Genomic DNA, 12,532 nt, shown 5'->3' with positions numbered 1-12,532 from the left:
CAGAATTTCACTCATCTATCAGGATTAAACATTATTATAACATCCAAGAAAGAATATAATATGAGAATCGTTTAAGTTACAAGACACAATTTTTTTTATTATTTGATGAATAATGGATAGTACAAGTAAAAAAAATATTTAATTCACTATTATATACTTTTTACTAATAATTATTTCAATACAATTTATATTATTTTTATTAGCAAAAATACAACATTATCCCGCCTAATATTTCTACTGTCATATTTGATATATTATAAATTTATCTTATTATGATGTGTATTAAGTTAAAATTAATATTCAAGTTAATGCACAGTTAGACAATCTAACTCTATCCCAATAATTTTATCTCGAGAATTCTCTCTTTAATTTTATACATCCTTAAAAAACAATTAACTTATGAGCTGCATTTATTTTTTGCCAATATTGTGAAATTTTAGTTTTTAGTCCGGCTCAGCCTAAACCCATATTGAGCTGGGTTGACTCACCAGATTTAGGCTCCACTTTGACACCTCTCCCAAACAATCTTTTTATAATCTTTTTATTATGAAATCAAAGCACTCTTCAAGATAGTTTCATACCATTTCCAACAACTTATGAGCAATAAAAGTCCTTTGAAAACCAAAACAGAAACACCAACAGACAGCACTAGATGCATCTTATTATATGACCGAACACATTTGAGATCACTGAAAAGACCCTCACCCTTAAGTCTAAGCCAGAAATCACTGATGCAAATCACCAGCCAACTCTAAACGAGGACCGTAATTACAGATACAGCATTATGATGTAGCCTTTAAGAAAAAACAGCATTATACTATAATTACAAATAAAAATTTCAAAACTAACAGCATAAAATAGAAGAACCATGAACCTATTTTTCTTTTAAATCAGAGGTTTCTAATCAAAACATTGAACTCAATAGCTACCTCTACAAAATACAGGAATAATAAGAATTGAGAACAATATATACACAAAAATATCAGAATCAATTTGTTAAAAATTTAGCTTCTACAGGCTGAGTTTAGACGAAAAAAGTAAATGAAATCTTGGTGGGTTATCGACGGGCAATGGATTATTTTCTCAAATTCATTATTGTAGCTAGATGTCTAGGATTGCTTCAATTCCAACCCCAGCTGATCATCCTTCTTAGTCCTTTTCTCTCTCTATAGCCCTCCTGTGTGTAGTATCAAAGCATCAATAAGTATGGGAGTAAAAAATCAGGTGAATGCTCATGTGCTGTCTGCTGTGTATGAATATGATCATGAGTCTCATGATTTGTGCCACATCCAAAATATGAGTGTGTGATGAGAAAGTTAATGCGTATATGTAAATGAGTGAAGGTGGATGCTAAAGGGTGTGAAAAATGGATTAGTACGCAAAATTCACAAGTGCTGCATTGACTACTGCAGTGCATTTGTTTCTCGGTGAATGAAGGTGAAACAGAATACAATGAGTGCTGCATTTTCAGAGGGTGAAAGAATGAAAAATGGTGGTTTAAAATGACTGATGAGAGTATCTCTGAGAATGAAAGTATCCACGAGAGAGAAATGGTAACTGTTTACCACTCCATGTAAATTTATGACGCGTGGATGAGGGAGGAACGATTAAGTGAGGAATAAGCATATAGGAGGAGGCAAATTCTAGAGAATGAAACTTTATTCTATTTATTGAAGAAGCGAAGCTTTTTTAATTTTTTTTATGGCATACAAAGAAAGATGTAAACAAGGTGCCTCATCACAATTTGGTACAAACCTGTCTTGTAGAGCATATTTCATTTGTTAATGTAAAAAATGCAATTATTAGAACCAGACGCAAACTAGGCTGATAAGACGTATATTCTTTTTTCATAGTTGTAATATATTAGCAGCTTACATTATTGTCTATATTAGAAGCAGATACATTGTAGCTTGGAAAACACAACCCTCCACTAGTATAGGTGCAAATCTTATTGCTATTTCACGGTTATAAAAGCACAGATATGCTTTGTACTTTCTAGAGCCTATAGCAGAAACACTGAGCCCCCAGCAGAGACAAAGGATAGGTCCCATTACACAAAATACTAAAAAGGCCAACAAGGTGATGAAAAGTTATGCAATTATTTCAATCAACTCAAACTATCAATGCTTAAAACATCATATTAAAACTCAATGCTTAGGAAACAATAGACAGGACGTATATATAACATATGACAGTGGCATAACAATAAAGTGCAAAATCCCTCACCTGTAGAGTTATCAATTTGAGATTGATCAGTTTCACAAACTTGTCAATCTTCGTCATCAGAGCTGGCATCATCACTACTATAATCACTAGTATCACTTCCTCCAAGGTCCAGATTAACTGGCTGCACTTGAATAACTTCTGGTTGCTTGGGCTGAGGAATGTGAGGTTGTATTTGTTGCTCTGCAAATCTCGGTATTTGAAGCGAGTCCATGGGAGGCAACGGCACAGGATCCCCTGGTTTCCACCCAGGTGGGGGCAGTGGCAAATCAATAGGTAATTGCACAGGCATTCCCGGCTTCCAGCCAGGTGGCATCGGAGGTAACATCCCTTGAAATGCAGACAAATTCGGAACTGCATTAGTATCCACCTGTGGTGGAGGCTCAACAATAGCTTCAACAATTTTCTCCTTGGTTTCAACTTCTTTAGGCAATCCAACATCAAGGTCAGCAAAATTATACAACTGTGAAGCTCTCATTTGCTCTTCTTGTGGTGCAGGTGGCAGTGCGCCACGGAGAGGAGCTTGGCCAGCTCCGAATTCTGGTGGTGCAAAGGTGGTGTAACTTATCCGGTGGGCGTATGATAATATATCTGACAGCTTCAGCTGAGACGAGACAGTTGATGAAGTCATGGAATCATCATCTCCAAATTTCAGTCGCTTGGAGCGGCGGTAATCAGAGTAATCATCAACAAGGATGTCGAGGCAGCTCTCAGCATCTTTGAGTTTGTTGGCAAATGAAAGTAGTGTTGAATCTTGGGAGTGAATTTCGCGGTCAATCTTTTGCTTGGCATCTTGGAGGTCAAGAATTTCTTGGAGTTCAGCAACAGCTTCAAAGATTTGGGTTTGGAGAACAGTAAAAAGGGAGATGATTTCTTTGGCATTAGAAGAAGCGCAAAGTGGGGTAGACGAATGGGAAGAGAGGAAAGTTGGAAGGGATCCACGGAAGGCGGTGACCCAAAGGGACCGATTGGGGGAAACTTCAAAGAGCTTGGAAGCTAAGGAAGCCAGTTGGACAAGAAGTGCTTGGGCTCTGGGGAGGGGTGGGAGGAGAGACAAGAGAGCTGAAGAAGGGGTTGAAGAGTTGCGGTCTTGAGTATGTGTTGGAGGGAGCTTTGGAGGGGTAGGGTTTGGAATTGATGGGGAGTTAGGATTTGCAAGGCCTAGCCTAGCAGGGGACAGAACTATTTGGTGTTGAAGCATTTTTGTGGTTCTAGAAAACACAATAGGTAACAGATTGGAATGAAGGGAAGAAGAAAGGAGAACTAAGTTAGGAGGTTGAAGGGTATTTGAACTTCAAGGCGCAAAGAGCATTTTCTCCGTTCACCGAATCACCGTGGTATAAAAGACATCACTCTCACTGCAAAGGTGCAAGCAAGAGACTATAGCCTCACAGTTACAGGGTTTTAGATGCTGAGCTTTGCCTCAATGTTCCATAGCAGAATCAAAGCACCATGTAGCTTTCTCGTTTTGTCTCTGCACCTGCAATGAAAACATCCTGATCTTAACTGAAAGGCTGAAACAGTTGTTTAAGCAAGTTACAAATTGTAGCATGATAATGCAAGACGATCACAAAAACAAGTAAAACTGTAGCATATTGAACTGCTAAGAGTCATAGAATCACAAATCTACGAATGTGAAATGCTGTAGAATTGACAAAATCACAATTCAAAAACACTATCAAAACATATTGCTGACAAAGCTTACTAGGTAATCAAACAGATGAATGACTGAGAATGAAGCACAAAGCTGAAAAGCATCATAAAAAAATTTGAGTTTCTCAACCTGGATCCAAAATCCTTCCTGTCACTGTCGACGATAATGGCAACGTCGCCTACGACACCATCGTTAGGCAAAACGAGAACAGGTGATGGGTGGTGTCGGCAACTCCCTCTGCTCCGCAAAGTTGGGAAAGGGTGGGTCGATGATGAGTGGCAGTGCGGTGCGGATGATGGGTTTGGTGTGAAGTAATGTTAGTTAATGTTAGTCTGTTATCTATTCATTTTTCCATCCACCACTCTCTCACAACAAGTCAAGACCTGAAATAACAAATATTTTCTTTTCTTAATTTTGAAAGTCTTTGCGTGAATAACATAATTAAAAAGTAATTTTTTAATAATAATTGACAACATTTTTATGTGTTTTCCACAACGTTTTTATGTGTTTTCCCATTAAATGTTACTAAAAGCTGTAACCGCAGTTGTGTAAACTTGATCACTTAGAGATAAACAACTAATAAAAAGGTTAGATTTTAGAGTTTAACGAGAGAGACAAATATTCAAATTGAGCACAAACGAAATCAACTTGAATTCTTGAAGGCAATCAATAACTTGTTATATATATGCAGTAAAATAAAAAAGCTTGTTATAAACATAATACAGTGAATCATGGCAAAGATGGGATTGATGTCCTCTACAATATAAAAAACTGTAAAGCAACTTGCGCATATACAAAGTGTTCAACTATATAATCAAAGAAAAATCATAAATATATATAATGGGCAGGTGTAGACAACTTAACTCTCATTTCAAAACAACTTAAACCAGCACCATAACTCTTGAGGTAGAATCCTTACTCCTTAGGGAAATCAAGGAAGCTCTTTTAAGTCCTTTGGGCTCAAGCTACTACACAACTTTCACCCAGTCGGTGAAAATTAAATAATCATATTCCAGGTCAGTAACAAGGAGGTTGGTCAGAAAGAGCTGTTGGTCAGAAAGAGCTGCAGTGGAATTCTTATGAAACATTGGATGAACAGCTGAAGCAGGACTGGTTGATGAGTGTAGAACCAAGGAAACAAATCGCAAGGACACCATGTAGCAAAAGAGCATCCAAGTACCATAAACAAAGAAGGAAAAGAGCACCCAAATACATTGATTTATGGTTTTCCTGCCATGGACACTAAAGAAGCTAAAAAATAAGTCTGCCATTGTTGTTACCTATCTAAAGTGGATGTTGATATGTATCTGTTTGTTCCATCCTTGCTGCGGAATTTGACTTGCAGTCTTACATGTGTTGAAACAACTTGTTACACCAAATGTGGTAGATAAGTTTTGTCAAAATAGTGTACCATAATAAATAAAGTTTTGTCAAAGTATTCCTGTTAAGAACCTCAAAGCAGATTTCACAAAACAACCAAGAAAAAAAAAGCTTCAAGAATTTCACAAATGAGCATGCAGATCAATTGGACCTCTAAATAAAATTCACAAGAACAAATTAGACTCTCAATATAATGTCAACAAAAGGAGAGTCAGAAACCTAAGAATATAATAAATTAAAATCAAAATCAATGGATAATACAAATTCTGCAAGACTGTAACAAAAGAAAATTTCACAAGACTATAACAGTAGTATTGGGAAAACCCCCACTGAAGCCACTACATAAGCAACCCACTTCAGAAAAAGAAGAGAGATTTACCAATTTGGAGTTTAGGGTTTAGAAATTGGGTTTGAGATGATTTTAAGAATTGAGATTTTACCAATTTGGAGTCTACAATTTCTCGTTTTCGATTCGGCCTTCGTGAAATCAGATCAAATTCGTGCCTTCAATGGTTGTAGCTGTCAAATAGAAAAAATCTCAGTAGTTAGAGCAACTAGTGATTTAGAGGGATAAATTAGATAAATAGGGGTAACAGAGTATAAAGAACCATTCAGAAAATTAGATTTGTCAAGAAAGGGAAACCCTTTGTGAAGGGGAACCCTTAGTAGATAGTTTTTTTTCCTTGTTCTGTCCAATTTTTTTTCCATAAATAAAGTCCTTCTTTTCTTTTCTCTATGTTCTACTCTGGATTCCTAACAATTATCTAAGATGTAGATGAATCACTCTTCTTAACTGGCTATGGTTCCATAAGAAATTTTAACAAAGTGTGGTAAGTAACGTACAAGACTAATCTTTGATTTTGAAAGGACACATTGGACTTGGAGTATATTAACAAAGGATAATATCAAGGAATTTGTTAAATCACAAAAAAAAATAAGCCAAATTAGGAATTCAAAATTTTAAAAGTCACTTTACAAAATTCCATGCCTCTGTACCTCGAATTTCCAAGACCTTCCTAAATTTACTTCGCCTCTACAAGAATCAACAACAAACAGATCAGTTTCCTCGTCAAAATCTAAAACACACAGAGAGGGAAGATAAAGTGATAAATAAAAGAACCTTCTTCGCAGGTGTATCTACGACTCTCTGTAAGAATCAACAGTTTTCCCTACTTAGGGTTCAAGACTTCAACCCCTCGTGGAGGCCACCAGTGCACGACGAGCGGTGCACGGTTTGTGGTGGCGCGTTCAGACGATGCCAACAAACATGAGCAGAAACACCAGAGACTTCTATTCTGGTAAAAGCCCTACGAGATTGTCATCTTCGAGGCCGTGCTGGTTCCAATTATGGCAACAAACACGAGCAGGAACACCAGAGAGATCTATGAACAGATCTGTCACCTCTAAAGCTCCATCAAGAAGATTTGTTGCCTCTAGATCTCTCTTGCAGTGTTTGGGGAGGAAGCTGAGGGGCTTGGAGAATGAGAAGAGGAGGATGATGGAAGAGCTGAAGTGATTTCGGATTCAGATCTTCTTTTCAAGTTCAATGAATTACCACCGCGTTTTTCTCTTGCGACGGGTTTTGAAAAACCGGTGCTAAATTCACTAGTAACCACATCAGCCCAAAAACCGATGTTGTATTTCGAGTTTTAAATCGGTTTCAATTTAACCGATGTCAATTTCTAGCTATTAACTTTAGCAGTGCCACCGGTTCAGCATCGGTTTTTAAGAACCGATATTGTTAAGCGTTGTGAAAAGTATATTTTGTAACAGTGCAAAAACCTTTTATTACTAGGCACCTCCTTTCATCTTTAGCTTCGTCTCATAGTCTTCTTTTTTATTTTTTTTGGTGAAATACATCAACGAGAGGACCAAAAACCTCTCGGGAAATGAAACTAGTTTATACAAGGAGAGGAACAAAACAGCAGCTACATGAGCTCTGAGAGCACCATAAAATGAAACTAGGAGCAACATTCAATGAACCTCACTGGGTTGTATAATATTGAAGTTGTCCCCTACTGTTCTAAAACAGAATGTGCCCTTATAAATTTTAACCTACCTCAATGGTTTAAGTATATTCTGCTCTTAATAAATTGATTCTTACTTGTCCATCTTTTTTTATTATTAAAATTTATATTTTTTTTACCAGTGCAGTGTACGGTATGAATGGATGATTTGATTTTTTTTTATTTCTTATTTAACTATAAAAATGATCATAAATATCTGCAAAAGAATATAATAATTTTTACTTCATTTTTTTTTGTTTTTTTATCTGTCTGATACTATAATTTTATGTTAAATGTATTTATTTTTATTTAACAACCGAGCAATTGAACAATATTTATTTAAAAATAATAAGAAAATATAGTAAGTGTAATATTTCACTTGTACATAAACATACATATTAAAATCGAACTGCTTATTTGACCTTTGTTATTATTCACTAAATGTAATTACTCATAAGTGTGAAAATAGGTATAAATAATTGTTAAAGAGTGTGACAAAATTTACTTAAATTTTAATTTTTATCCAATTAACACCTAAATTTTATCTTAAATGTGATTGTCTTTATTTAATGGAAATGAACTATTAAAAAAAAGCTTACTAAAAACATGTTTGAAATAAGCAAAACCACCACATAACTAATATATAAAACATATTATTTAACCCATGTTATTTATCTAATGTGATTTGTCAAAAGTGTGAAAATAAACATATAGGAAATTATCAAAGAGTGTGACAAATATTACTTTTTTTTTTTATCCGGCGACGTTATAATTTTATCTAGAACTTAAACTAAATGATCATAATATATTAAAATTTTAAAATAATATAAAATTCTCTTATATAAATTATAAAATATGAATTTAATACCGTACAAAAACACCGACACTAGTAACATTAAAAATTGTGTTTATTAAATAGAATATGTAGTAAATTATTATTGATAAACTATTTTATGTGCTATAAATTTATTAATACTATGTTACTTTGTATATTTTAATTTTTCTATTAAAATGTTTCATAAACTAATTCTATTATACAATCATAAAAATAATATAAATTTTACTGTATATTATATATATGTTGATAATATTTTTTATTATAATAATAATAATAATAATTCACTTAATTTTAATAAATATATCATATAGAATAAATATCATAAATTAATATAAGATAAGTAAATTAATGGACCAATATAAAATGCGCAGTCAATTATTAAGAATAAAAAATGAGATATAAATTATTATAATTTATATATTTATTATATATATACACACATACATATCAAATTTTTTATTTTAAAACATTTTTTATCAAGTAATTATTTTAAAAATTAAAAAAAAAATTAATGTATCCAAACATATATTACATTTATTAATTTTAATGAATATATTATATTTAATACAATATAGGTAAATTGACATTCCAATAATATTAGATTCTGTATTTATTTAATAATAATAATAATAAAGAAAATAGTATTTGGATTCCCATAATAGATATTATAAAATTTTAATTTATTCAACAAAAGGAGATATGGTAAGTGATTTTTTCTAGTTTGGTTTATCAGACATGCATTATTTATCATACATACATAGTATTCATTAACCCTTTGGTATTTAGATTCATAGACGAATCTGTATATAATTAATTTATTGCAAGTTTATTGAGATCTTTGCTCCTAATTTTCAATTATTCTTACGTTAAATACATGATGAAATAAGAAAATATAAATTAATTTTGGTAAGATATAAATTAGTTTTCAAAATAAATTAAAATATAGTCAATAAGGAAATGTTAATAAATTATTTCAATTGCCTATAGTATTAGATATTTTTCAATTTTTTCAATTAAATTAATTTGTATTATCAGATATAAATTAGCATATTTATCAGTATTCATTAAGCTTTTGGGCTTTAGATTCGTAGAGGAATCTGTATCTAATTAATTTATTGCAAGTTTATCGATCTCTTTGCTCTTAACTTTAAATAATTCTTATGTAAAATACATGATGAAATCAGAAAATATAAATTAATTTTGGTAAGATATAAATTAATTTTTAAAATAAATTAAAATGTAGTCAATAATGAAATGTTAATAAATATTGCAATTGCCTATATATTAGATATATTTCATTTTATTCAATTAAAATTAATTTGAATTGTCAGATATACATTAACATATTTATCATACTTAGTATTCATTAAGCTATTGGTATTTAGATTCCTGGATGAATCTGTATCTAATTATTTATTGCAAGTTTATTGAGATCTTTGCTCCAAATTTTAAATTATTCTTATGTAAAATACCGAAATCAGAAAATATAAATTAAATTTTGGTAAGATAAACCATTTTAGTTTTCAAAAGTCAATGAATATAGAATGGTATTTAATAATTTTAAGAAATTTAAATTAATTATAACCCAATCATTTAATAAGAAAAAATCAAAAGGTTCCCAAAAGGTGCGATCCAGTATAATAGTACTAAATTACCCCAGAATTAATCCAAAACAAAAAACAAAAAAACCCAGCAGCTAAAGGAAGGAAGCCTCCCACATTTACAACAGTATCAAACACACACACACACTTAGCTACCAGGGGGTTGGGTCATGAACTTGAGAGACTTAAAGCAAATTTAAGAATGAGACATTTTATTTACTCATAAAATAGTTTATTAAAATTATCATTATTTTATTTAAAATTAATTTTTTGGGTTTTTTGTGATGCAAAATTATCAATTAAATTGTCGTAATTAATTTCATTTAACAATTCTTTTTCAATAGACAATAACGCCAATCCATTCAATCTTTGTTGAGACATTGTCGATCTTAAGTAAGTTTTTATTATGTTTAGCTTTGAAAAACTCCTTTCAGCTCTATACAGTCAATTATATTTTTTGTTTTTACTTGATATTGACACACTCAAAAGGAAGAAATGTCAATTGTTCCCTCTACCTTTCAAATAGAGACACATGCACTTAAGAGATAAGAATAAACAAATAGGTATTAAGGATCTATTGGCTAATGTGTCAAAGTGAAACAATAATCAAGTAAACTAAAAAAGCATGTGAGAAGACAAAGAATTATGAGAGACAATGAGAAAAGAAGACAGAATTAGAATTGAATAGGAAGGGAATAAAGAGAATAGAAATAAAAGAAAAGATTTTGGGTTTCTTTAACTATTAACTATTAAATATCTTTTTTCTAAACAAAGCTATGATATTGGTGAAAAGTTGTTGTTCTTTAATTGTTACTTACGGGACCAATAAAAAGATTAAAAGTTACTTATAATATTTTAATTTAAATTTTTTTAAATATAATTTTACAATAAATTTTTTTGAGGTATATTAATATTAAAAAAAATTGGAACCTTTTTTTTTGGGCCTAAAACCATTCCTTGGGCTGCTTGGGCCTTAAGCGGACCTTGTTAGCTATTCGTGGTTCACTAGGTCTTCACATAAATCTCCATTTCCATTTTTTTCCATTTCATTGTGTGCCGATTAAGTGTTTCACTCTGGAATTGCTAGTTTTCCCTTTGCCATCTTTTGTGCTGCGATAATGGAACGCGGGTATGCTGTTAACTATGTGTTTTCACTTGTGGTGTTGAATATTGTTGTTGAATTTACTTAGGGCATCGTGTAATTCAACTTAAATTGACTTTGGAATGGGTTATCTGGTGGGATCTTGGGTTTTGAAAGAAATAGATGTGTTAGTTAGGGTAAGGGCAAAATAATTTCATTTGTTTAAGTTGTGTGTAGTGAATTTTACTAGGCAAGTAATATGAGTAGTGTTGCAAATTACCACGTTGGTTCATTTAGAATATTGATAGATGGAAGCACTATGGTTCATTTTGATTTGATTTGGAACTTTTGATTTGTTGTAGAGATTAGCATGCTATGAATGTTAATATATGTATTTTGGATATTTGAAAGTGTGTTTCTGCATTCTGTGTATTAAGCTTTGGACAAAACCAAGTCCCTGGAAGTGGCAATGGTGGTGATGTTTGTCGGGGAGCAACTACTTCCCAAAAACTAACTATAATTGATGCCGTATCCTATTTAAAGGAAGTCAAAGTGGTGTTTATGGACCAAGTGGTGAAGTATGACATGTTTTGTGAAATCTTGATAGATTTCAAGGCTAAAAGGTAGATGGATTCTTACCCTTCACTCCACCTTTTTTTGGTGAATCCCTTGCCTCTTTACACTGATAATTTTGAATATTGGAGTGATTTACATCAGAATCAATCTGTCTCAATATTTCTCTTGGATCTTTTCAGGGTTAACATTTATGATGTCATAAAAAGGGTGAAGGAGTTATTCAAAGGGCACAACAATTTGATTTTGGGATTTCAAACTTTTCTGCCAAAGGGTTATAAGATAACATTTGACAAGGATGAGGCTCCTTCGAAGTAAACGATTGAATTTGAAGAAGCATTTAGTTTGGAACTTTTTATGTGTTGTAAAGATTAACATGCTATGATTGTTAGTATATATATTCTGGATATCTAAAAGTGTGTTTGTGTTCTCTGTATGAAGCTTTGGACAAAACCAAGTCCCTGGAAGTGGCAATGGTGGTGATGTTTGTGGGGGAGCAACTACTTCCAAAGAAGTGACTGCCGCTGATGCCTTATCCTATTTGTGGGAAGTCAAAGCAGCATTTCAGGACCAAAGGGAGAAGTATAACATGTTCATTGAGATCATGAAAGATTTCGAGGCTCGAAGGTAGATAGATTCTTACCCTTCACCCCTCCTTTTTTTGGTGATTCCTTTCCTTCTTTACACTATGATAATTTTGAAAAGCGGAGAGTGATTTACAAAAAGAATCAATTTGCCTCAATATTTCTCTTGGTTCTTTCTAGGATTCGCACTAATGCTGTCATAACAAGGGTGAAGGAGTTATTCAAAGGGCACAACAATTTGATTTTGGGATTTCAAACTTTTCTACCAGAAGGTTATGAGATAACAACTGACAAGGATGATGCTCCACCAAAGTAAATAATTGAATTTGAAGAAGCATTCAGTTTGTTGAATTTAGAATGATGCCTTAGGAAATGTATTGAATTGAGAGTTTAAAAGACTTTTTTGTGATAAAAAAGTCTTGTCCATTCAATAAATAAAGACTTTTAAATAATATAAATAATTATTATGGTCAATGAGTACTACCCATATTTTTCTAAAAAGAATGTCAAATCTGATGTTATTTAGATAGAACTTTTTACAACTTACAAAACATTTATTGATATTAAAATTCATACAAATTTCAACAAATTA

General features: G+C 32.4%; 2 protein-coding genes across 19 annotated transcripts; one reads left to right on the top strand and one right to left on the bottom strand.

Annotated features, from left to right (window-relative positions):
- Nucleotides 1–858: 858 nt before the first annotated feature.
- Nucleotides 859–6,842, bottom strand: LOC100812941 (mediator of RNA polymerase II transcription subunit 4). 18 transcript variants are annotated; one of them, XM_026124962.2, is made up of 7 exons: nt 6,378–6,842; nt 6,254–6,290; nt 5,698–5,776; nt 5,158–5,242; nt 4,007–4,260; nt 2,227–3,703; nt 859–1,177 (listed from the first exon to the last, which is right to left on the bottom strand). In XM_026124962.2, exon 6 carries the CDS (start codon nt 3,422–3,424, stop codon nt 2,270–2,272), a length of 1,155 nt encoding a protein of 384 aa, XP_025980747.1. In that variant the 5' UTR covers nt 3,425–3,703; nt 4,007–4,260; nt 5,158–5,242; nt 5,698–5,776; nt 6,254–6,290; nt 6,378–6,842; the 3' UTR covers nt 859–1,177; nt 2,227–2,269. The 18 variants fall into 18 exon arrangements, with proteins under 18 accessions (XP_025980747.1, XP_025980746.1, XP_040864640.1 ...); XM_026124961.2 differs by having other exon boundaries at nt 4,007–4,987; nt 5,158–5,223; XM_041008706.1 differs by having other exon boundaries at nt 4,742–5,776.
- A 3,894-nt stretch (nt 6,843–10,736) lies between these two features.
- Nucleotides 10,737–12,297, top strand: LOC102664951 (paired amphipathic helix protein Sin3-like 2). The gene is made up of 5 exons (XM_006593596.4): nt 10,737–10,831; nt 11,221–11,406; nt 11,539–11,670; nt 11,798–11,983; nt 12,121–12,297. The coding sequence occupies exons 1-5, from the start codon at nt 10,821–10,823 to the stop codon at nt 12,254–12,256; spliced, it is 651 nt and encodes a 216-aa protein (XP_006593659.1). The 5' UTR covers nt 10,737–10,820; the 3' UTR covers nt 12,257–12,297.
- The last annotated feature ends 235 nt before the right edge of the window (nt 12,298–12,532 follow it).

This window comes from Glycine max, chromosome 13 (genome assembly GCF_000004515.6).
Source record: "Glycine max cultivar Williams 82 chromosome 13, Glycine_max_v4.0, whole genome shotgun sequence".
NCBI lineage: Eukaryota > Viridiplantae > Streptophyta > Magnoliopsida > Fabales > Fabaceae > Glycine > Glycine max.
Note: the sequence above shows the minus strand (reverse complement) of the source record. Positions and strands in the feature narration are given on the sequence as shown.

Coding starts and splice junctions, on each gene's coding strand:
- LOC100812941 (XM_041008704.1), bottom strand. CDS start 3,424: ATGCTTCAACACCAAATAGTTCTGTCCCCTGCTAGGCTAGGCCTTGCA.
- LOC102664951 (XM_006593596.4), top strand. Junction 11,671..11,797: donor AAGGATGAGGCTCCTTCGAA/GTAAACGATTGA, acceptor CTCTGTATGAAG/CTTTGGACAAAACCAAGTCC. Junction 11,984..12,120: donor AAAGATTTCGAGGCTCGAAG/GTAGATAGATTC, acceptor GGTTCTTTCTAG/GATTCGCACTAATGCTGTCA.